The sequence below is a fragment of the Dendrobates tinctorius genome, unplaced genomic scaffold, assembly GCF_039654945.1.
Source record: "Dendrobates tinctorius isolate UK_male_01 unplaced genomic scaffold, ASM3965494v1 ptg000200l, whole genome shotgun sequence".
In the NCBI taxonomy this organism is placed as follows: Eukaryota; Metazoa; Chordata; class Amphibia; order Anura; family Dendrobatidae; genus Dendrobates; species Dendrobates tinctorius.
In genome coordinates, this window is record NW_027361867.1 from 2,624,365 (window position 1) to 2,650,532 (window position 26,168).

General features: G+C 44.1%; 1 protein-coding gene across 1 annotated transcript in view; it reads right to left on the reverse strand.

Moving 5' to 3' along the window:
• Window positions 1-769: 769 nt before the first annotated feature.
• Window positions 770-26,168, reverse strand: part of LOC141056826 (uncharacterized) — a 58,439-nt gene continuing 33,040 nt past the window's right edge. The window contains exons 6-11 of the mRNA XM_073553299.1: window positions 12,763-12,912; window positions 12,459-12,638; window positions 12,253-12,376; window positions 12,072-12,169; window positions 11,783-11,873; window positions 770-2,333 (exon numbers count right to left, since the gene is read on the reverse strand). Coding sequence (XP_073409400.1) covers window positions 892-2,333; window positions 11,783-11,873; window positions 12,072-12,169; window positions 12,253-12,376; window positions 12,459-12,638; window positions 12,763-12,912 — 2,085 coding nt within the window. The 3' untranslated portion in view covers window positions 770-891. The remainder of the gene's footprint in view (window positions 2,334-11,782; window positions 11,874-12,071; window positions 12,170-12,252; window positions 12,377-12,458; window positions 12,639-12,762; window positions 12,913-26,168) is intronic.

Consider the following 26,168-nt stretch of genomic DNA (forward strand, 5'->3'; position numbering starts at 1 on the left):
AATATAAAAAAGAATTAACCCGATCGCTAAATGGCGTAACGAGAAAAAAGGTCAAAACGCCAGAATTACTTTTTTTGGCCGCAACATTGCATTGAAGGAAAGACCAAAAGATCGTATCTGCACCAAAATGGTCTCCATTAATAACGTCAGCTCGGCACACAAAAAATAAGCCTTCACCCAACCCGAGATCATGAAAAATGGAGACGTGACGGGTATCGGAAAATGGCGCAATTCTTTTATACTTTACCTAATAAAGAGGAGTTATTTTTACTGATACAGTGAGTATGGAAAGTATTCAGACCCCTTTAAATTTTTCACTCTTTGTTTCATTGCAGCCATTTGGTAAATTCAAATTCATACTATCTATTCCTGACACTGGAGGGGCTTATAAACTTCCGAAGTATATAGATTGATGTTTGGGATCTGCCAATATGGGGCTAGTTTTCTGACTGTTCTGAATAACATGATACATGATTTTAGTTTTTTTTTTTTTTGTTTAGTCTCGCTTGAATAAAGGTCAATATTAAATAGTCTCCTGATGAGTCGCCTTTGGTGAGGACGATGAAACCCGTAGAAATGAAAGGCTTGGAGAGTGTGTAAATGTCACCTCACCCTATATACTGAGATGTGGGGTACATGTTTTTTCTATTAGTCACCTACTGACTAACCTTCAGGGGGTGAATTATGGGTATAGTTTTATATTTGCAATTAATAAGGTTTAGTTTTTTCCTTTCGTCAGCAAACATGAGGAATGACAAGAGACAACCCATTTAAGAAAATTCCATTTTGGTTAAAACTATTCCAACATTATGAACATATAAAAGTCTTCTCCCCTATGTGACATCTCTGATGTTTATTAACAGTTGATTTCCAAGTAAAATATTTCCCACATTAAGAAAATGAAAAAGGCTTCTCCTCTATGTGACTGCTCTGATGTCTAACAAGAAGTGCTTTCTGGTTAAAATATTTCCCACATTCTGAACTGGAAGAAGACTTCTCCCCTGTGTGAGTTCTCTGGTGGGTAAGAAAACGTGATTTCTGTGCAAAATATTTCCCACATTTTAAACATGAAAAAGGCTTCTCTTCTGTGTGGATTCTGTGGTGCTTAACACAAGCTGATTTATTGTTAAAACATTTCCCACATTCTGAACAGGAAAAAGGCTTCTCCCCTGTGTGAATTCTCTGGTGGGCAACAAAATGTGCTTTCTGTGCAAAATATTTCCCACATTCTGTACAAGAAAAGGGTTTCTCCCCTGTGTGAGTTCTCTGGTGCTTAACACAATTTGATTTCATGTTAAAACATTTCCCACATTCTGAACATGAAAAAAGTTTCTCCCCTGTGTGAGTTCTCTGGTGCTTAACACAATTTGATTTATTGTTAAAACATTTTCCACATTCTGAACAGGAAAAAGGCTTCTCCCCTGTGTGAGTTCTATGGTGATTAACCAAATCTGATTTCTTGTTAAAACATTTCCCACATTCTGAACATGAAAAAGGCTTCTCCCCTTTGTGAGTTCTCTGGTGCTTAACACAATTTGATTTCTTGTTAAAACATTTCCCACATTCGGAACATGAAAAAGGCTTCTCCCCTGTGTGATCTCTCTGGTGCGTAACACAATCTGATTTTTTGTTAAAACATTTCCCACATTCTGAACAGGGAAAAGGCTTCTCCCCTGTGTGAGTTCTCTTGTGGGTAAGAAAATGTGATTTCTGTCCAAAACATTTCCCACATTCTGAACATGAAAAAGGTTTCTCCCCTGTGTGAGTTCTCTGGTGAATAACACATTGTGATTTCTGGTTAAAACATTTCCCACATTCTGAACATGAAAAAGGCTTCTCCCCTGTGTGAGTTCTCTGGTGGTTAACAAAATGTGATTTCCGTGCAAAATATTTCCCACATTCTGAACAGGAAAAAGGCTTCTCCCCTGTGTGAATTCTCTGATGTGTAACAAAATGTGATTTATGTGCAAAACATTTCCCACATTCTGAACAGGAAAAAGGCTTCTCTCCTGTGTGGATTCTCTGGTGGGCAACAAAATGAGATTTCTTGTTAAAACATTTCCCACATTCTGAACATGAAAATGACTTCTTTGCTTTAGGAGCAGTTTGCTTTTTATTGCCTCTTTTGTGACTTTGATTTTCCTTAGTAGTCAGTAATGAATCAGAAGATGGGACCTGTTTCATAGGATCAGATGGCAGATCTTTGCTGTGAATGGATGATGATATATCTGGAGTAACAGCAATCACTTCAGTTGTATCTTGTAGGATCTCAAGATCATCAAATTTCAAATTTAAAGATGTCAGCTGTCCCTCTGATCTCCTGGTATAGTCATCTGCTAAGATAAAAACAATTATTTTTTAATAAAATATCCTTGAGTTTTATATTTTTGAACATTTCTACTTAAACTGTCCATAAAAATGGCAAGCTATGTATAAAACTTTAATTATTTACCAAGACAATGACAGTTCACAGTCTAATAGAAAACCTTGTTGGATGAGCCAGTAGTGTGCGGTGTTCAACTGTTTGTTCATTCTGCCTCCCAAATATCGAATAGAAAGAAACCAATCAATGTTATGTAGGCGAAAATAATACCAATTCTCATCTCACAAAAAACAAGTCCCCACTCAGGTCCATCATCTGTCAATGGAAAAACAGAGGTTCCCGCACTATTAGTGGCTCAAAGGCTGCTGAAAAGCAACAAGGTTTCTATAAACCAATCCAGCAAAATCCGCTCTCACTTCGGAGTCTTGCAGTGTGCGCAAACAACATTTAGGATCCCTGTATTGAGCAATATTATAGTGAGAAGAACCCACTTAATTTTTGGTGTGTGTCTCCTGGAGCACAATCTGGGCACTATGTGCTGGGTAATAAAATGGCAGATGTGTAATTTTCACTCTCCAACATCCACTGCGTGTTAATTTCTGGAACGTGACTGTGGAGTCAAAATATTCACTCCTCCTAAGGATTATAACCCTCAGTGAATTAATTTATAAAATGGAATCACTTTATGGGGATTTCGACTATTCTGGATTTCTGTCATTTAGTTATATTAGGGCTTCTGCATATGGTGTGTCCAATCTCACCTGGGATCTGTTCCTGCGGTCCAGCTGGAGTAATCTGCTCCCTACTTCAGCCAATTGGAAAGTACCACACCCTACTAAAGCTCAAAGCACATGGCCGGAATCTGCCAGATACAGCGCTGTTCTCCTCTGGTTCAGTCCTCTGTGCTCAGCTTGCGGCTTGTGTATTTGTTCCTGCTGTGACCGTGGCCCGTTTACTGACTACTCTTGTGTCTTCTGATTCTGTCCTTCTGGTTCTGACCCAGCTACCTGACTATTCTTCTTGCCATCTAACACCACAGAATAGCAGGTAACACCATGGTCCAAGCCTAGAGGTCCCAGTGTAAGTCCAGATCCATGTAAAGGTGTAAAAGGGCAATGAGCAAGGCAATCCTTGGGATATGGACAGCAGAGAAGATAGAGCCAAGCATGTTCATGGAGGACATCTTTTGAGCTGCCAGGTGACCATGAACAGTGCTCCCAATACATTGTGTCTGCAAACTATTCCAGCTAGATCTGCATTCAAATAGCTAAATGGCGCTCCTTCCCTTCTGAACACTGCCATGTGACCAGACAGTAGTGTACAACCGTATGTAGGGTATAGTGCGAAGCTGGAAAATAATTTGTAAGATCCATTTGTTTTCTATTATCCTTTGTGAAGAATTCCAAAGTTACCACCACATAAAGTGACACACGTCAGATATTAATAATGGGGCCTGATTAGGAACTACTGAAATGATCAAACTCCACAGTCTCCATCAGTAATAAATGAGTAACTAGTGGTGAAACCTCTCTGGTGTAATTAGAGTATGGGTCTCGGAGACTTCACAATCTATACTATCCTAAGCTCCAATATTTTCTGTCAGATGAGTTTCAAGAAGAAATATTAGGCATTTAAAGAGAACTGTGTATAAGGCCGGTTTCACACGTCCTGATATTTCCGGTACCGGAGACGTCCATGTGTGCAATACTTGTGGTACCCATGTGACAACCATGTGCAGCATCAGTACCACATGGACGGCCGGCAGGGAAGAAGCGCTATAGTAAGCCCTGTTCCCCGGTGGCCGGTGCTGAAGACGCTCTCATCATTCTCCCCTGCTCTGCCGGCGGGGTGAATGATGAGAGTTATATTAAAGTCAGAATGATGACAGCAGGTGGGGGCTTTTGGGTCTATTACCCCCTTCAACCTACACCTGCTGCTACTAAGAACAGTGGCAGCAGGAGCGGATGATGGGAGTATTCCTCACCCGCCGCCTGCACTATAAGTAAATGAATGAAAAAAACGGCATGGGTTCCCCTGTATTTTCTATAACTAGTCTGGCAAAACTCACAACTGGGGGCTGCAACCCTCATCTGTCAGCTTCAGCAAGGCTGGTTATCAAGAAAAGAGGGGTCCCCACAGTTTTTTTTATTTAATAATTTAAGAAAACGGCCTGGGGTCCCCTCCATTTTTGACAACCAGCCTTGCTAAAGCTGACATCTGGGGGCTGGTATTCTCAAGCTTGTAAGGGGCCATGGATATTAACCCCCCCCAGCCTAAAAATAGCAGCACGCAGCTGCCCAGAAAAGCCACATCTATTAGATGCGCCATTCTGGCGCTTTGCCCGGCTCTTCCCACTTGCCCTATAGTGGTGGCAAGTGGGGTTCATATTTGTGGGGTTGATGTCACCCTTGTATTGTCATGTGACATCAAGCCCACGGCTTAGTAATGGAGAGATGTCTATAAGACACCTATCCATTTCTAATACTATAGTTATATGGTAAATACACAGCCATAATAAACTCTTTTATTAGAAATAAAGCAAAACGCAGTTTTCGCTTTTTTATTTAAAAATAACCCACAGAATTCTCACGGTGATCTGCTGTGAAGTCACTAAGCTTAAACTGTGGTGACCTCATCACTGACTTTTTCCCACGGTCCTGAGGTCACTGCAGTTCAGCCTGGTTGGAAACCTCGATGATGTCACTGCTGGTCAATGATACTGCGCTTACAGCAGCTCATTCACCAGTGGTTCTCAACCTGGACGGTCGCATCTTGGCACCAAACAGGTTGAAAACTAATTATCCCCCAGATAAAGATTACGGCGTGGGACAGAGCGACAGAAAGGTATGGTATATTGTTGTTTTTTATTTTTATTACAGGAGAACGAGCTCTTTGGTGGAAATAGGCGTTAGGTGAGTATAACTGTGTTTGTTGTTTTTAAATAAAAAAGGAAAACTGTTTTGTTTTATTTCTAATAAAAGACTTTATTCTGGCTGTGTCTTTATTTACCATGTAACTATGGGGTTAGTAATGGATAGACACCTTTCCATTACTAAGCCGTGGGCTTGATGTCACCTGACAATACAAAGGTGACATCAACCACACAAATATGAACCCCACTTGCCACTACAGGGCAAGTGGGAAGAGCCGGGCAAAGTGTCGGAATTGGCGCATCTAATAGATGTGTCTTTTTCGGGCAGCTGCGGGCTGGTTATTATTTGATCTGTATTTGTAGTTTTCAGTTAATGAGATTCTCGTGCTTTGGGGTGGGTTTGTGGGAGTGGCTGTGGGCGGGTCTTATGTGGTGCTCTACGTACATATTCATCTATATTGGCTTATGACCCTGATCCTTCAGTGACCTGCCCCCTATTTTACATAAAAAACTACATCCAGAAAAATGTCACCGGCAATGGCATCTATAAGTAAGAGATATTACTGAACAGGCGCTGCCAGTGTCATTTGCACATTTTTTGTCTAAGCCTCACAATAGCCACAATATTATAGGCATTATCACCAATAATATCAATGCTATTATATGTATTATGTAATAATGGGGGGCAGGTCAGTGAGGGATCAGTGATCTGTCATAAGACAATACAGATGAATATGTAATCAGCGCACCACATAAAGCCCCGCCCACAGCCCCACCCCAGTGCCCCACCCACAGCCCCGCCCCAGAGCACGAGAATTTCATGAACTGAACACTACAAATACAGATTAAACAACAACCACAAGACGGATTTCATCACCAGGTATCATTGTAATCAGTATAACGGCGCTGACCTGACAGTGTCTGTAGGTTACTGAGCACAATCCTGCTGACAGGTTCCCTTTAAATTTAGATCTTAGACATTTGGAAGAGGCGATGGAGAGATTTTTTTCAAGACTATCACGGAGTTACAGACTCACATTAGGCAGGAAGGCCGATCCCACCACAATCAAACTATCATACAGAAGGAACAGGTTAAAAAAAAAAAAGACATAGAATAAAAAATGTTACTTCCCCAACATCAACGTATGTACAAGGGGAGAACACTAAACTGGAGCTGCACTCATTTATGGTGGACCATTGGAGCCACTATGAGTCCTGACCAGAAGAGTAGAGAAAGACACTATTATTAACCCCTTCATGACCAAGCCTATTTTGACCTTAATGACCAGGACATTTTTTGCAATTCTGACCAATGTCCCTTTATGAGGTAATAACTCTGGACCGCTTCAATGGATCCTAGCGATTCTGAGAATATTTTTTCATGACATATTGGGCTTCATGTTAGTGGTAAATTTAGGTTGATAATTTTTGCGTTTATTTGTGAAAAAATCAGAAATTTGGGGGAAATTTTAAAAATTTCACAATTTTCAAAATTTGAATTTTTATTCTGTAAAACCAGAAAGTTATGTGACACAAAATAGTTACTAAATAACATTTACCACATGTCTGCTTTACATCAGCACTATTTTGGAAACAAAATTTTTTTTTGTTAGGAAGTTATAAGGGTTAAAAGTTGAGCAGTGATTTCATATTTTTACAACAAAATTTACAAAACCATTTTTTTAGGGACCACCTCACATTTGAAGTCACTTTGAGGGGTCTATATGGCAGAAAATACCCAAAAGTGACACCATTCTAAAAACTGCACCCCTCAAGCTACTCAATACTACATTCAAGAAGATTATTAACCCTTCAGGTGTGTCACAGTGACTGAAGCAACATGGAAGGAAAAAATGGACATTTTAATTTTCCAACAAAAATTTTCTTTTAGCATCAATTTCTTCATTTTCACATGGGCAAAAGGATAAAATGGATCTTAAATTTTGTTGGGAAATTTCTCCTGAGTACACCGATACCTCATATGTGGTCATAAACCACAGTTTGGGTGCACAACAGGGCTCAGAAGGGAAGGAGCGCCATTTGACTTTTTGAATGGAAAATATGCTGGAATATTTAGCGGTTGCCATGTCGCGTTTGGAGAGCCCCTGTGTGCCTAAGCATTGGAGCTCCCCCACAAGTGACGCCATTTTGGAAACTAGACCCCCGAAGGAACTTATCTAGATGTGTGGTGAGCACCTTGAACCCCCAAGTGCTTCACAGAAGTTTATAACGCAAAGCTGTGAAAATAAAAAATCATTTTTTTCCCTCAAAAAATGATTTTTTAGCTTGCAATTTTTTATTTTCACAAGGGTAACAGGAGAAATTGGACCCCAAAATTTGTTGTCCAGTTTGTCCTGAGTACGCTGGTACCCCATATGTGGGGGGAACCATTGTTTGGGCACACATCAGGGCTCGGAATGGAAGTAGTGATGTTTTGAAATGCAGACTTTCAAGGAATGGTCTGCAGTCGTCGTTACATATGCCCCTGATGTGCCTAAACAGTAGAAACCCCCCACAAGTAACCCCATTTTGGAAACTAGACCTTCCAAGGAACTTATCTAGATGTCTGGTGAGCACTTTGAACCCCCAAGTGCTTCACAAAAGTTTATAACGCAGAGACGTGAAAATAAAAAAAACATTTTTTTCCACAAAAATAATTTTTTAGCCCCCAATTTTTTATTTTCCCAAGGGTAACAAGAGAAATTAGACCCCCAAAGTTGTTCTGAAATTTTTCCGGAGTACGCTGTTACCTCATATGTTGGGGTAAACCACTGTTTGGGCACACGTCAGGGCTTGGAAGGGAGGGAGCACCGTTTGACTTTTTGAACGCAAAATTGGCTGGAATCAATGTTAGCACCATGTCGCGTTTGGAGACCCCCTGATGTGCCTAAACAGTGGAAACCCCTCAATTCTAACTCCAACCCTAACCCCAACACACCCCTAACCCCAACACATCCCTAACCCTAATCCCAACCCTAACCATAATCCTAACCTTAACACACCCCTAACCCTAATCCCAAAACTGACGATAACCCTAACCACAAGTCTAACCCTAATCCCATCCCTAACCCCAACAAACCCCTAACTCTAATCTTAACCCTAATTCCAACCCTAACCCTAATTCCAACCCAAACCTTAACCCTAATTCCACCCTAACCCTAATTCCATCCTAACCCTAACCCTAATTCCAACCCTAACCCTAACCCTAATTCCACAATAATCTTAATTCCATCCCTAACCAGAATTCTAACCCTAATTCCAACCTTAACTGTTGTGAGCTCATCTGTTCATTCACCTTTTGTGTCCGAGGATCTCCCTCTTCTGGTGAAGGAAGGTAGTGAGGCTGATTTGGATGAAAGTAACCAAACACCTGATCAGGTGGATTGTGACTGGGTAACAGGAACTTCAGACTGGATATAAGGCAGCCGACGCCCTTCTGAGTGGCTGGTGATTTTCTCTGCTGGATTCTTGGAGACCAGTCTGATTCCTGCTTCCCAAAGATAAGTTTTTGCTCTGCTATTGAACTTATTAGTTTTGGTTCTGTTTACCTTGTTTTTTGAGTTCAGCCATCCCTGGCCGGGGGTGTGCTGGATTCTTAATCCTTGATCAGTGTTCTCTTTTGCTCTGCTTTCAGAATATTCTGAGTGCTGATATAGGGTTTGAAGTCTAGTGACTTCAGGGTCCTTTTTGCTTATCAGTTGTGTTGGTAATATTTTTAGCAGGGTTTTGTCGGATTGCAGACAGCAGCTTTTCTGTCCTGTCCTTTTTAGTTTGCTCAACCTATCTTTCTATCTGTGTTAGTGTTTTCATCTTGTTTCACCGTCATTATATGTTGGGGGCTGCCTATTGCTTTGGGGTCTGCTCTGGGGCAGTCAGTTTTTCCCTTTTCTCTCTTTAGGCTTATTTAGATCTCCGGCTGTGACGAGGTGTCTAGGATCACCGTAGGAACACTCCACGGCTACTGCTAGTTGTGTGATAGGATTAGGGGTCTGCAATCCGCTAGTTTCCAACCTCTCTGATTTTCTGGGCTGAGCTTGTGTTTTGTTTTTTCCTCCTCGGTGACTCAATCATAACACCTAACCCTAATTCCAACCCTAACCCTAATTCCACTCTAACCCTAACCCTAATTCCAACCCTAGCCCTAACTCCACCCTAACCCTAATTCCACCCTAACCCTAATGGAAAAATGAAAATAAAAATGTTTTCTTTATTTTATTATTTGTTTCTACCTATGGGCGTATAGAGGGGGGGGGGTTTATTTACGTTTTATTTTATTTTGATCACTGTGAGAGTTTATCACAGTGATCAAAATGAATGAATCGAATCTGCAGCCGGCAGATTTGAGCGGGCGCACTGCGCATGCGCCCACCATTTTCCAAGATGGCGGCACCCATGATCCGGGACCGCGGGACATCGGGAGCAACAGCGGCACTCGGAAGGTACCGGGGGTTGGGAGGGGATGTGATCGGACTGCGGGGGGAACGGAGGGAAGGCGGGGGGAGCAGATGATGACAGCGGAGGCAGATCTGTCATTCAGTGGCGTGGGGGCAGATCGCCGGTGTGGGGGGGTCGGATCGGTGTCTCCAAGCATGCCCGATGCTACTGCAGCATCAGCCATGGCTGGATTTGTAATATTTCATCAAATTTCATTGATGAAATATTATTATCGCTCTGATTGGCTGTTTCACTTTTAACATCCAATCAGAGCGATCATAGCCACATGGGGGCGAAGCCACCCCCCCTGTGGTGAAGTACAAAGCTCCCTGTGTGTGCGGGTGTGACGACTCCTGGAGTGGACCCTCTGGGTCATGGCACCAACCCTCCCAGGGCGAGCTGGCCTAGTGAGAACCACCCCCTATACAGGGAGTGTCAGGAGCAAGCCCCAGGGGATAAGATACCACGACTGCTGGCACCAGGCGGCCGGTTCACAGGAGACACGAGTGAGTGTGTCTGAAGGAAGGTGCAGGATACTAGGGAATACCAGCTGGATACAAGGGTGTGCGCTAAATACAGGATAGTGCAAGACGGGTACAAGTGGGCACAAATGACGTGCAGCGACCAGTACGTCCGGATGTGAGCAAAACAGGACGCGTGCCAGAAACACGACAGAGTACTGAATTGAGCAACAGACGTGCCAAGAGGCGTAACAGAGCACAGGGACAGAGTGAGTGCCCGGAGGCACGGCTGAGCATGAAACAGAGCACAGGATCAGAGTGTGTGCCAAGAGGCACAACTGAGCATGAGACAAAGCAAAGTGAAAGTTCAGAACGTGTGCCAGGAGGCACAATAGAGTACAAAGCAGAGCAGAGGACCTGAATACAGCGCACAGCCAGGCAGGGACACAACCGACTAGGCCAGGAAGCACAACAATAATCAGGGACCTCCCATAGGGAGAGGTAGCCTGATATAGCACATGACCAGTACAGCTTCCGGGTCAGGTCCTAATGCCTGATAGCACATGACCACTACAGCTTCCGGGTCAGATCCTCCTTTACCATAGAGAGGACCGACCTGGAGACAGACCTGACAGGAGCGCGCACGCACAAGCGCGACATGGAGGGAGTGGAAACCTGGGTATGAGAAGTGCGCGTGCTCAGCCGACGGGGCCCCCTGAGCGGCCGCAGTGAGCGCGGCATGACAGCGGATAGGGTGACCTTTCAGTGACCCCGGTCACTCGACCCGCAGGAGGGCAATTATTTCATGACGCCACATAGGCGTCACTGGTCATATTGGCACGGCTTTTCATGATGCCTATGTGGCATCATTGGTCGGGAAGGGATTAAAGAGAAATGAATATTCAAGGCCCTCCAAGCCCATGGGCGTGGAATGCAGTGAATATTCATTTCTCTTTAGCAGTGGGAACAGGAGTTAGCCGCAGCCACCGGCTCCAGCCTCCTGTGACCCGCTGCTCCGCCAGAGCCGGTACATCCGAACTATAAGATGCACCCCCCATTTCCCTCCAGATTTTTGAAGGAAAAAGTGTGTCTTTAGTCCAAAAAATATGGTAGTTTTAATACAAATTGAAAAGTCAGGATAAAGGGAAACTCTGCTGTTATTGTACAGAAATTCACACTTGGCCTCACTGCACATTTACTATTGTCGATTTTAAAAGGGAAGTTTGGCCAGAAAGACTGGACCTGGTCTTGTAGGGACCATGAGACATTCAGCAGCACAGAAGGGAGAGAAGAGTCATCCGATAAGATCTCAGGGACCTAGGAAGCCAACAGCATCATTACCCTCCGCTTTCTCTTACAGGCCCAGCATAATATTTTTCTTCAAGTGATTTTCTAACCTGTCAGCACATTCTACGTACGCTGTCATTTGGCTTTATAGTTTACAGATCTGGGCAGGTAACGGTCAGCGTCTCCTCAACCCAGGGAGTAGGTGGCTCCTCCAGGTTGTAAGGTCTATAGAAAAGGGCTTTCAATGCCCAAAGTCATTTGCAGTTTTGGTGGAGGAGAATGTTGTGGTCTAGAGGCAAAATGGTGATCATGGTAATACGGCCGGACTACACCACCGATAAAGCAGCCACAGCCGGTGACTGAGAGGAATCTGTGACGTCTCTGCATTCAGTGGTTACTACTCACCTGGGTAGTCATATGTGGCACTCTCCTCTTTACACCACTCATCATCTCTCACATATGTCTCTGTAGTATTAATATGGGTCAGATCTTCACCCTGAAACAAATATTGTAAAAGTCACCGACAGATGGAGAAGTCCCATCTATGATCAGCTCTAATCCTGCCATCTCCACTGTTCTCATCACACAAGTATAAAACATATAATACTGGTGGTTAAAACAAGACTGAGCACAAGACCTTCACAGCCATCTACACATCAAAGGGGAGATCTCCTGACACCTTCTCTCCATCTACCTGATGATCCTGAGGAGCACTGGGATCTTCTTGTTTACAGTCCTGTGGAAGAAGAGGATGGGGACATCTCTCTGGTGTTGTCCTCTTACTGGATAGATCTGGAGGAAACACATACAGGGACTAAATTCATTCTCTACATACAGATAATTATAGGCCGTGTGTATTTAGTCCTGTCTATTACCTGGTGATGTGAGGGGCTGGGGAACCTCCATTATGACATTCTTGTACAGATCTCTGTGTCCTTCTAAATACTCCCACTCCTCCATGGAGAAATAGACGGCGACATCCTGGCACCTTATAGGAACCTGACACATACAATGATACCGTCATCCCCCGATCCCTTCATAGCGTTACTGTATAATGTCCCAGCATTCCCAGCAGTGTCACCTCTCCAGTCAGCAGCTCAATCATCTTGTAGGTGAGGTCTAGGATCTTCTGGTCATTGATGTCCACATGGATCTGGGGGTGAGGTAGAGGCCCTGTGATTGGGCTCAGGGGTCTTCTCCATCCCTCAGACATAGGGTCCTGACAGCGATCACTAGAGGTCTTCATCACCACTGTGTAATCCTGGTAATGGAGAGACACATTAATAAATCTCTCTACAGACATTTCCAGAGTCTTCTCCAGTTCTGTCCATCTGTTATTCCCATAGATAAGAATGATGTAATGTGACGTCATCAGAATCTCTCACCTCTCCAGTGAGACGGAAGAGGATCTCTAGGGTGATATGTAACATCCTCTCCACCATCTTGTCTCTGTCCATATCCATCCTTGATGGGTAAATCAGGAAAATTCTCTTTTGTAGAAGATCTTCACTGAGAGGATCCGATATTGTAGAGACCTGAATGAGAAGATGATGAGCCAATGTAACATCATAAGAATCCTGTGTAATAATACAATTACTGGCGATAATAAGGGAAACATATGAGATTTATTATTTTACAGTGTTTAGTTTTGTTCCCTGACATCCCCCCAGTTCCATCACTCTCATTCCCTTCTTTTGAGGTCCATACCATCAGACTCTTCCGTCCCTTCTCCCTCACAGTAGCGGTCATATACCGTCCTCCAGGCTCACCCACGTCTGTTGTGAGTACATTTGCCCCTTCACCTGTGATGTCTGATGAACTCCCTCTGCTGGTGAAGGGAAGTAGTGAAATTGATTTGGATGGGAAGAACCTGTCATCTGAACAGGTGCAGTGTGATTGGACATCCGGAATCTCTGAGTGGATATAAGGCAGCCGACGCCCTGCAGGGTTGCTGGTGATCCTTTCTGCTCTGAGCTCTGGCATCCAGTTTAGTTCCTGTCTACTAAAAGCTAAGTTTTTGCCCTGATATTATTCCATGAGATTTTGTCTGGTTTACTTAGTGTTTGCGTTCAGCCAGCCCTTGCTGGGACTGGCTGAATTCCATTTTTGTCTCTGATCAGTTGATCTCTTTGCTCTGGTTTTCAGAATATACCTGAGTGCTGATAAAGAGTTTTTGAAGTCTAGCGACTTCAGGGCCTTTTTTCCTATCAGACTGTTGGGACATTTTTGGTAGGGTTTTTGCGGATTGCAGCCAGCATCTTTTCTGTCCTTTCCCATCTAGTTAGTTGGGCCCCATCGTTTGCTCAGCCTGTCTTTCTGTCTGCGTTTGTATTTTCATCTGTTTTTCACCGACAATACATGTTGGGGGCTGTCTATTGCTTTGGGGTCTGCTCTGGGGCAGTTTAGATTTCCTCTTTCTTTCTTTAGGCTTATTTAGCTCTCCGGCTGTGACGAGGGGTCTAGGACCACCGTAGGAACCCCCCACGGCTACTGTTAGTTGTGGTGAATAGGATCAGGGGTCTGCAATCCGCTAATTACCAACTTCTCAGGTTTTCTGGACTTAGCTTGTATTTTTGTTTTCTCCTCCTCTGGTGACTCATTCATAACAGAATCACCAGCCATACCGCAGATTCTAGGGTACTCAATAGCAGGAAAAAATTGTTTAAAAAAAAAAAGTGTCAGAATTTTTTTTTTGTGTATATTTTTTCCTCTATTTCTCTGAGGCCGTAGAGGGATTTTTTTCTTAATGGTGATTAAGCAATTGTCTGATTGTGTGGAGCAGCTCGCTGCTGAAGTGCGGGGAATTTCCGCCTATCTTGCTCATTCACATGCTGCTGAACCAAAGATCCCTACTCCTGATGTGTTTTTTGGGGATCGGTCTAAATTTTTGAATTTTAAGAATAATTGTAAATTATTTCTTGCCTTGAAGCCTAACTCATCGGGGAGCTCTGCGCAGCAGGTTAAAATTGTCATCTCTTTGCTGCGCGGCGATCCCCAGGATTGGGCGTTTTCTTTGACACCTGATGATCCTATTCTGGCTAATGTGGACGCATTTTTGTTGTATGATGAACCTAATGCTATTGATCAAGCTGAAAAGGCCCTGTTGGCATTGAGCCAGGGTCAGGATTCTGCAGAGTTGTACTGTCAAAAATTCCGAAAGTGGGCGGTCCCTACTACCTGGAATGATGGTGCCTTGGCGGCTCTCTTTCGGAAGGGTTTGTCAGAAACCGTAAAAGATACTATGGTGGGATTTCCTGTTCCCTCTGGTCTTGACGATTCTATGTCATTAGCCATATAGGTTGATCGGCGTTTACGTGAACGCAAAACTACACGAGAGGTGTTGCCACCTGCTGAACAAATGTCTGAACCTATGCAATGTGATGGAGTTTTGTCTCGGGCGCAACGTCAGGAGTTCAGAAGGCGTAATAAGCTGTGTTTTTTCTGTGGAGATGCCTCTCATATTATTTCTGTCTGCCCTAAACGAGAGAAACGTTTTGCACACACATTTGCTGTGGGTGGTGTTCAACCTAAGTTTCTTCTGGCAGTTACTTTGATCTGCTCCCTGTCCACATTTTCCGCTAAGGCTTTTGTGGATTCGGGAGCGGCTCTGAACCTGATGGACTAGGATTTTGCTAAACGTTGTGGGTTTCCTATGACACCTCTGCGGACGCCTATCCCTTTGAGGGGTATTGATGCTACTCCTTTGGCGAAGATTAAACCTCAGTATTGGACCCAGGGGGTAATGCGGGTCGCCCCAGACCATCAAGAAAATTGCAGCTTATTGGTGTTGCATAATTTGCATGATACCATTGTTCTGGGTTTTCCCTGGTTGCAAATCCATAATCCAGTTTTGGATTGGAAATCTGTGTCTGTGGTGAGTTGGGGTTGTCGGTGTGCCCTTAGTGACGCTCCTGTTTTCTCCACCTCTCCCTAGTCGCATGATGTTCCTGACTATTTGGCTGATTTTTATGATGTATTTAGTGAGAATGAGTCTGCGTCTTTGCCTCCTCATAGGAGTTATGACTGTGCAATTGAGCTGAGCCCTGGGTGTAAATTTCCCAAGGGTCGTCTTTTCAATTTATCTGTACCAGAGCACGAGTCTATGCGATCCTATATTAAGGAGTCATTGGAGAAGGGTCATATTAGGCCATCCTCTTCACCCTTAGGTGCTGGGTTTTTTTCGTGGCCAAGAAAGATGGTTCATTAAGGCCTTGTATTGACTATCGTTCCCTCAACAAGATTACTGTTAAATATCAGTATCCGTTACCCCTGATTTCTGATCTATTCTCCAGAGTTAAAGGTGCAGCTGGTTTACCAAGCTTGACCTCAAGGGGGCGTATAATCTTATTCGCATTAAGCATGGGGATGAATGGAAGATGGCGTTTAATACTCCGGAGGGACATTTTGAGTACCTGGTGATGCCTTTTGGGCTCACTAATGCCCCTTCTGTCTTCCAGTGCTTCATGAATGATATTTTCTCCCCATCCGAACGTAACTATGATGTGGGGAATCGGGAACTGTTGGCCATGAAATGGGCATTTGAGGAGTGGAGACATTGGTTGGAGGGAGCTAGACATCAAGTCGTGGTCCTTACTGACCACAAGAATTTGATTTACCTTGAATCGGCCAAACACTTGAATCCTAGACAGGCTAGGTGGGCCTTGTTTTTCACACGTTTTGATTTTGTGGTCTCTTTTCTTCCGGGCACTAAGAATGTCAAGGCAGACGCCCTCTCTAGGAGTTTCCTTGCTGATTCTCCTGTTGTGACTAAGCCTGCTACCATCTTAGGTGAGGGGGTAGTTCTTTCTGCCATCTCGCCCGATTTGAGACGTGCTCTGGAAGAGTTTCAGGAGGACAAACCTGAGCGTTGTCCCATTGGAAAATTGTATGTTCCAGACCAGTGGAGGAAGAGAGTAATGTCTGAAATTCATTGCTCTGCATTGGCTGGTCATCCAGGTATTTTTGGTACTAGAGATTTGGTGAGTCGGTCTTTTTGGTGGCCCGCCTTGTCTCGTGATGTCAGGAATTTTGTGCAGTCCTGTGGGACTTGCTCCCGGTCTAAACTTTGTTCTCACTCTAGTGGGTTGTTGATGCCTTTGCCGGTGCCCAGGAGGCCATGGACCCATATTTAAGTGGATTTTACCTCTGATATGCCTGTCTCTCAGAGAATGACTTATTTGGGTGATTTGTGATAGATTCTCTAAGATGGTCCATCTTGTACCACTCCCTAAGTTGCCATCTTCCTCAGAGTTGGTGCCCTTGTTTTTGCAACAGGTGGTTCGCTTGCATGGGATTCCTGAGAACATTGTGTCTGACAGAGGAGTTCAGTTTGTTTCTAGATTTTGGAGGACTTTCTGTTCCAAGCTGGGTATTCAGTTGTCCTTCTCCTCTGCGTTTCATCCTCAGACCAATGGGCAGACGGAGAGAACAAACCAGACTTTGGAGCCTTATTTGAGATGTTTTATTTCTGCTGATCAGGATGATTGGGTTTCATTTTTGCCCTTGGCCAAATTTGCTTTAAATAATAGAGCTAGTTCTGCCACTTTGATGTCACCTTTTTTTTGTAACTTTGGGTTTCATCCTCGATTCTCTTCGGGGCAGGTGGAGTCTTCTGCCTGCCCAGGTGTTGACACTGTGGTGGAGAGAATGCACCAGATCTGGGACCAAGTGGTGGATAAGTTGTCTCTCTCACAGGAAAAGGCCCAGCGGTTTTCCAACCGGCATAGGACCATTGGTCCCCGGTTTAAGGTGGGTGATATGGTTTGGTTGTCATCAAAGAATATCTCTATGAAGGTGGCTTCTCCAAAGTTTAAACCTAGATTTATTGGACCTTACAAGATCTTGGAGATTCTTAATCCGGTCTCTTTTCGTTTGGCTCTTCCTGTTACATTCAAGATCCATAACGTGTTTCATAAGTCTCTGTTGAAGAGGTTTGTTGAGCCATTAGTTCCTGTGGTGGCACCTCCTGACCCTGTATTGGTTGAAGGTAATGTGGAATATGAGGTTGAGAAGATACTGTATTCTCGTCTGGCTAGACGGAGACTCCAGTATTTGGTTAAGTGGAAGGGTTATGGCCAGGAGGATAATTCTTGGGTCCCTGCATCCGATATTCATGCCGAAAGATTGGTTCGTGCTTTTCATCGGGCCCATCCTGATCGCCCTGGTGGCGTGGATGAGGGTTCGGTGACCCCTCCTCAAGGGGGAGGTACTGTTGTGAGTTCATTTTCCCCTTCACCTGTGATGTCTGATGAATTCCCTCTGCTGGTGAAGGGAAGTAGTGAAATTGAGTTGGATGGGAAGAACCTGTCATCTGAACAGGTGGAGTGTGATTGGACATCCAGAATCTCTGAGTGAATATAAGGCAGCCAACGCCCTGCAGGGTTGCTGGTGATCCTTTCTGCTCTGAGTTCTGGCATCCAGTTTAGTTCCTGTCTACTAAAAGCTAAGTTTTTGCCCTGCTATTATTCCATGAAATTTTGTCTGGTTTACTTAGTGTTTGCGTTCAGCCAGCCCTTGCTGGGACTGGCTGAATTCCATTTTTGTCTCTGATCAGTTGATCTATTTGCTCTGTTTTCAGAATATACCTGAGTGCTGATATAGAGTTTTTGAAGTCTAGTGACTTCAGGGCCTTTTTTCCTATCAGACTGTTGGGACATTTTTGGTAGGTTTTTTGCAGATTGCAGCCAGCATCTTTTCTGTCCTTTCCTATCTAGTTAGTTGGGCCCCATCATTTGCTCAGCCTGTCTTTCTGTCTGCGTTTGTATTTTCATCTGTTTTTCACCGACAATACATGTTGGGGGCTGTCTATTGCTTTGGGGTCTGCTCTGGGGCAGTTTAGATTTCCCCTTTCTTTCTTTAGGCTTATTTTGCTCTCCGGCTGTGACGAGGGGTCTAGGACCACCGTAGGAACCCCCCACGGCTACTGTTAGTTGTGGTGAATAGGATCAGGGGTCTGCAATCCGCTAGTTACCAACTTCTCCGGTTTTCTGGACTTAGCTTGTATTTTTGTTTTCTCCTCCTCCGGTGACTCATTCATAACACACGTCCTTGACCACTTTTCAGCCTGTCTGCCGCACTTCATGTCCTCAGAACTACCAACTCTTATCCTGGGAGACTTCAACATCCCCATTAACAGCCCTACTTCCACATCTGCATCCCAGCTTCTATCACTAACCACCTCTCTCGGCCTCTCACAGCGCTCAACCTCTGAGACACACAAAGACGGTAACACCCTTGACCTGGTCTTTGTCCGGCTTTGCTCAATCTCCTACCTAAATAACTCACCACTTCCCCTCTCTGACCACAATATTCTCTCCTTCACGCTCACAAATCCTCGCCCACCCCAGCACACTCCTACCTATCAAACATTCAGAAATCTACAAGCCATTAACCCTCAGACACTTTCAGACTCCCTACAATCTTCCCTATCCCAATCTCCTCTTTTTCCTGTCCTAATCTGGCTGTTCATCACTACAACACACTCTTACAACCACCCTTGACCAGGTAGCGCCCCTCACCCTCAAAACCTCCAAACACAGAGTAAAACAGCCCTGGCTCACATCGCAAACTCAATTTCTCCAGCGATGCTCTAGGAGTGCTGAACGCTGACGGAGAAAAACCCGCACACCAGAAGACTTCATCCACTTCAAATTTATGTTAAGAACCTATAACGCTGCCCTTCACCTCGCCAAACAGACCTACTTCACCACCCTGATCTCCTCACTAGCCAACAACCCCAAGAAACTTTTTGACACTTTTCACTCCCTCCTCTGGCCAAAAGCACAAGCCCCTATCACAGACATTTGTGCTGATGACCTGGCCTCCCATTTTATAGAGAAAATAGATAATATCCGTCAGGACATCCGCTCCCAACCACCAAGTGCTGTGACTCCCATCCCTAATTGCATTTCCCCTGGCTCACTTTCCACATTTGATCCCATCACAGAAGAAGAAGTCTCCAGACTCCTCTCTTCTTCTAGCCCAACTACATGCACTACCGACCCCATTCCCTCACAACTCCTCCAGTCTCTCTCTCCAGTCATCACAACTCACCTAACTACAATCTTTAATCTCTCCCTCTCCTCAGGCATTTTCCCATCCTCCTTCAAACACTCTATCATTCTTCCATTATTAAAGAAACCTGCTCTCGACCCATGATGCACAAACAACTACAGACCAGTCTCCAATCTCCCCTTCATCTCTAAACTCTTGGAGCAACTAGTCTACTGCTGCCTTACCCGTTACCTCTCCCCTCACTCCCTCCTAGACCCTTCACAGTCTGGCTTCCGACCCCTACATTCGACTGAAACTGCACTCATCAAAGTGACCAATGACTTTCTGACAGCAAAATGTAACGGTGAACACTCTCTGCTCATTCTTCTTGACCTTTCTGCAGCTTTCGACACTGTTGACCACCGTTTCCTACTCCATAGGCTCCAGTCACTAGGCATTAAGGAAATCTCTCTCTCCTGGTTCTCTTCCTATCTCTCTGACCGCTCCTTCAGTGTTTTGTTTGCTGGCTCCACGTTATCTCCTCTTCCTCTCGCTGTCGGGGTACCTCAGGGCTCAGTCCTTGGCCCCCTTCTCTTCTCTCTCTACACGGCCCCAATTGGACAGACCATCAGCAGATTTGGCTTTCAGTACCATCTTTATGCTGATGATACACAACTATATACGTCATCCCCTGACCTTACCCCCGCTGTACAACAGAATGCCAGTGACAGACTGTCCGCAGTCTCCAACATCATGTCCGCTCTCTATCTGAAACTTAACCTCTCAAAACCTGAACTTCTTCTGCTCCCGCCATCTACTAACCTCCCTAAATCTGTCATTTCCCTCTCCGTGGGTGGCACCATAATAACACCCCGGCAGCAGGCGCACTGTCTGGGTGTTATGTTTGACACCAACCTCTCCTTCACATCCCATATACAATCTCTTGCCCGCTCTTGCCACTTACACCTAAAGAACATCTCTAGAATCCGCCCTTTTCTCACCAGGGAAACAAAAAAAACCCTCATTGTCACTCTGATCCATTCCCGCCTGGACTACTGCAATGCCCTATTAATTGGCCTCCCCGCTACTCGACTTTCCCCTCTCCAGTCCATACTTAATGCAGCAGCCAGGGTCATCTATCTGGCTAATCGGTACTCGGACGCGTCCGCTCTTCGCCAGTCCTTACATTGGCTGCCCATTCATTATAGGGTCCAATTCAAAGTACTTGTTCTCACCCACAAAGCTCTCCACAGTGCGGCACCCCCCTACATCTCCTCCCTCATTTCCGTCTATCGGGCTAGCCGACCGCTGCGCTCTGCAAAAGACTTTCAACTAACCTCTGCACTAATCCGCGCCTCCCACTCCCGACTCCAAGAATTCTCCAGCGCTGCGCCAATACTCTGGAATGCTCTACCCCAAGAAATTAGGACTATCCACAATTTGCACAGTTTTAAGCCCTCTCTCAAAACACATCTATTCAGAGCAGCCTATCACGTTCACTAATCAAAGTCATTTTATGTGCAAGTGTGAATATGTAGCCCATTCACTATCTCTGTCCCCCACCTTCTCAAGATGGCTGAACCATCATTGTAAATACATCATTGTAAATACACACCTGTACTTTGTATCTCCCCCACCTCATTGTAGATTGTAAGCTCTCACCAGCAGGGGCGGCTGATTTTACTTTAATTATTGTATTGTTAACGTTGTTACTTATGACTTGTGTTTTGAAACTGTTAAACTGTAAAGCACTGCAGAATATTTTGGCGCTACATAAATAAAGATTATTATTATTATTTTATCTACTAATAAAACCTATATATTTAGGCCACAGACAACAAGCAGTTTCCTCCTCGGAGTCGGCAGCTGAACACGTTCCTCATAGACTCATCTTCCATAACGCTAATTCTCGTCTCATTACCGACACTGGAATCGGCATTAGTAATACTGCAGGAGATATTCATTACACGCGACATGAGAAATAACTCCTTCATGATGAGGACGACATCTTCATCTTCTACTATGGCTCTAGAGACAGATTTGGCCAGAGTCGGTCACTGCCTCCATCCCCACCGGCCGTCTATATGAAGGTTTCCCGTCTTCCCCGCACTGGAATCTTCTATCCCGTTAGATCTCAGCTCTGAGTCACACACAGAAGTTTGAGGCTTTTAGAAAAGATTTTTTGTTTCCACAAACACAACGGACAGAAATGATCTGATCCCAAAGTCTCCATGTACAGTGATTTATGGGGATTATTTCTGGCCTTAGGCTTTCCTATATTACAAGAAAAACTCCAGAAAAAGCCGATATTAAAATGTTTCTAAAGAAAATTGGCTACAACAATTCTTGTAAGAAGAAAAAAATAACAAAAAAGCAGAAGACACATTTTATAATTTTTGACATGTTAAACATTTATTAAAAAGAAATTAACTCTTTTTTGCCCCAGAACATAGATGTACACCGCAGGGACAGCACAGGAGGGGCTGCAACAAAAACCCTGAAAAGCAAACATGGCATCTAAGAAGGTGTGACAGAGTTTGGCTGAATGCCCCCCGCCTCCAAGTACTCGATAGTATGGGGCGGCCTAGTTACTGCGATACTTACATGCCTAATAATGGGGTCTGGGCTGCAATGTATGAAGGTCTATTAGGCCGGGCCAGAGGCAGCGTCCAATAAGTTACCTTATAACTCCCCCATACACATTAGGCTAAAGTTCCATGAAAGCACTGATTTCGGGGGATTGGCCGACCATATAATGTATTTGGGGGCCTCCCGACAGATGATGTCAGGGCAGAGAAGGATCTGGCATCCTGAATTTCAGAGGATTATCCGTCTGTTCTTCCTGTAGATAATCCTCCTCTAGAGGAGTCTGGAGGCGAGACTCTCATACAGACCACAGGAAAGCTGGAATATTTGTGTGTATGGGGGAGTCGGGAGAGATCGCTGTCTGCCAAATGACTGTTCAGCCAACTCTGATCTCATGTGTATGGGGCCGTTAGTATTATGTGGCGACCCTGAGGGTTCAGTCGCCACAGAGGTACTGCACCTCCTCCTGAGGTGTGGTACCCCACTATCCAGGTAAGGTGGAGACACCTGACCACACTCCAACACCGGCACCCCCACACCACAAAGTAGTGTAGCAAAGCACCCTTTGGTGGCTCCCTGCTTGGAACACGAAACGTGCTGGGAGGCGGGTGGAGTTTAGTTTGCACTCAAAAGAGCGGGAAGAGTTTAGGATTTGGTCAGTCTGACAGAGTCAGAGGAGGAGAGAAGATCCCCGGAGTGGGATGGATGGAAGGAAGTGCTGCAGCCGACCTCAGTGACCTGGGTCCGCTGGCACAGGAAAGAGACATTATAGAAAGCCTGAATCTCCATGAGAAGGAAAGGATTGTACGGAACGTAAGGAGAGGAGGACTAAGGATTAGGGTTAGAGGAGAAGCCTTCCCAAGTTCACAGCGCAAGGCCGGGGTCCGGTCCCCGAGGTTGTATGGATACTAATGGTCCTGCAGCAGACACCGGCGGAATAGTAGTTGTCACCACTTTATTCCTACCCAAGACTTGCATCGTGAGTGAGCCGGGACTAGGTAGTAAGGAGTCCCCGAAGCAGGCTACTAGCTGTCTGCCGTACAAGTAGAGTTCATAGGAACATCTGACAGGAGGAACTCCAGTGTAACTCAGTACTGTGAGTACTTCACTATAGGCGCAACAAGGGAGACGTTCAGAAAAGGCATATGTTGGCGGAGTGTTGGAAAGGAGTACTTCATCTTGCCTGGAAGTTGGCTGAGCTCCTGACCCAGAGGACAGCACGGATGCAGGCCCTTGTACCACAACAGACTGTGAGTAAAGCTTTGGAACTACATTCCCTGGTGTCCTCCACTTATTCCTGCGTCCACCTGCTCAGCACTGCTACATCCCTCGCGCCTGACACTGCACCATCTACGTGTCACTTCACCTACACTGCCCTTGGACTACAGCCCTGCCTGTTGAGGGCTATTACATCATTGCTGCACCACACCATCTGTCCCAGAGGATCTGTCTGCAGCGTCGGCTTAACATCTTCATTGCCGAACACCACAGGTGGCGTCACGAATAGTGTTGAGCGATACCATCCGATATACAGAAATATTGGATCGGATTGGATCGGCCCGATACCCAAAAAAGTATCGGTATCGCCGATTCCGATACCGGAAGTCCCATTCAAGTCAATGGGACATAAATATCGGAATTAAAAAAGCCCCTTTCTTTCCTTGTACATCCAGTTCGGGAGGGGGGAAGAGTGTGGGCGGTGCGTGGGCAGACACTGTGCGTGTCTGTGTGTGCGGGCGGGGTCTGTATGGGCCTCTTGGGGGTCTGTACGGGCCTGATGGGGGTCTGTGCGGCCTTCCGGCGGTCTGTGCGGGCCTCTCGGGGGTCTGTACGGGTCTGATGGGGGTCTGTGCGGGCCTTCCGGCGGTCTGTGCGGGCCTCTCGGGGGTCTGTACGGGCCTTCCGGCGGTCTGTGCGGGCCTGCCGGGGGTCTGTGCGGGCCTGCCGGGGGTTGTGAGTATGTGCAGGCATCGTCCGATGGGACTACAAGTCCCATCGGGCTATGACTGCTACAATGACAGTGATTGACACATTAGCCAATGATGGGACAGTAGTAGTCCCATCATCCGGCTAATGTGTTGAAGGTAAAAAATAAAAAACATACATACTACATACATACTACAGACATACTACATATATACAACATTCATACAACATACATACATACATACTTCATATATACTACATTAATACAACATACATACATACATACTACATACTACATGCATACTTCATATATACTACATTAATACAACATACAGACATACTACATGCATACTACATATATACAACATTCATACAACATACATACTACATACATACTTCATATATACTACATTCATACAACATACATACATACTACATATATACAACATTTATACATACTACATACATACTACATATATACAACATTCATACAACATACATACTACATACATACTTCATATATACTACATTCATACAACATATATACTACATACATACTTCATATATACTACATTCATACAACATACATACATATATACAACATTCATACAACATACATACATACTACATACTTCATATATACTACATTCATACAACATAGATACATACTACATACATACTACATATATACAACATTCATACAACATACATACATACTACATGCATACATACTACATACATACAACTTACATACTACATTCATACAACATACATACATAGTACATACTACATACATACAACATACATACTACATACAATACATTCATACAATACATACTACATTCATACAACATACTACATACATACAACATGCTACAGACATACATACAACATACATACATACAACATACATACATACTACATTCATACAACATACATACATACAACATGCTAGACATACAACATACATACTACATACAATACATTCATACAATACATACATATAGACATACAGTACATATAACATAGAGTACATACTCACCATCACTTGTCACTTTGTTCCCCGAAGCCAGTGTCATCTATGGAAAAAATTAGAAAATAACAAACAAGCGATATACTCCCTGATCCGCAGAAATCCACGAGGGTCCCACGCCGATTTCCTGTGGAGAACAGCAGCATCAGCTGATGCGACCGCTCTCCAGGGGGCTCCAGGAATCCAATGACGGGAGGTAGGTACCGTCCGCACTGTATTCCTCCGCCACTGTAAAAAAAAATAGTCCCTAGTCTCACTTTATGGCAAAAGCTGCGTGGGAACTTTCTCACACAGCAATGCCAAAAGTGAGACTAGGGACTATTTTTTTTACAGTGGCGGAGGAATACAGTGCGGAAGGATACCTACCTCCCGTCATTGGATTATTGAAGCCCCTAGAGAGCGGTCACATCAGCTGATGCTGCTGTTCTCCACGGGAAATCGATGTGGGACACTCACTCGTGGATTTCTGCGGATCAGGGAGTATATCGCTTGTTTGTTCTTTTCTAATTTTTTCCATAGATGACACTGGCTTTGGGGAACAATGTGACAAGTAATGGTAAGTAAGTACTCTATGTTATATGTACTGTATGTCTATATGTATGTATTGTATGAATGTATTGTATGAAGTATGTATGTTGTATGTCTGTAGCATGTTGTATGTATGTAGTATGTATGTATGTTGTATGAATGTAGTATATATGTAGTATGTATGAATGTATTGTATGTAGTATGTATGTAGTATGTTGTATGTCTGTATCATGTTGTATGTATGTAGTATGTATGTATGTTGTATGAATGTAGTATACATGTAGTATGTATGTATTGTATGAATGTATTGTATGTAGTATGTATGCAGTATGTATGTAGTATTTATGTTGTATGTCTGTAGCATGTATGTAGTATGTATGTTGTATGAATGTAGTATATATGTAGTATGTATGTATTGTATGAATGTATTGTATGTATGTATGTTGCATGTATGTAGTAAGTATGTAGTATGTATGTATGTTGTATGAATGTAGTATATATGTATGCAGTATGTATGTTGTATGAATGTTGTATATATGTAGTATGTATGTTGTATATATGTAGTATGTATGTATTGTATGAATGTATGAATGTATTGTATGTATGTATGTTGTATGTAGTATGTATGTAGTACGTATGCTGTAAGTATGTAGTATGTATGTTGTATGAATGTAGTATATATGTATGTAGTATGTATGTATGTTGTATGAATGTAGTATATATGTA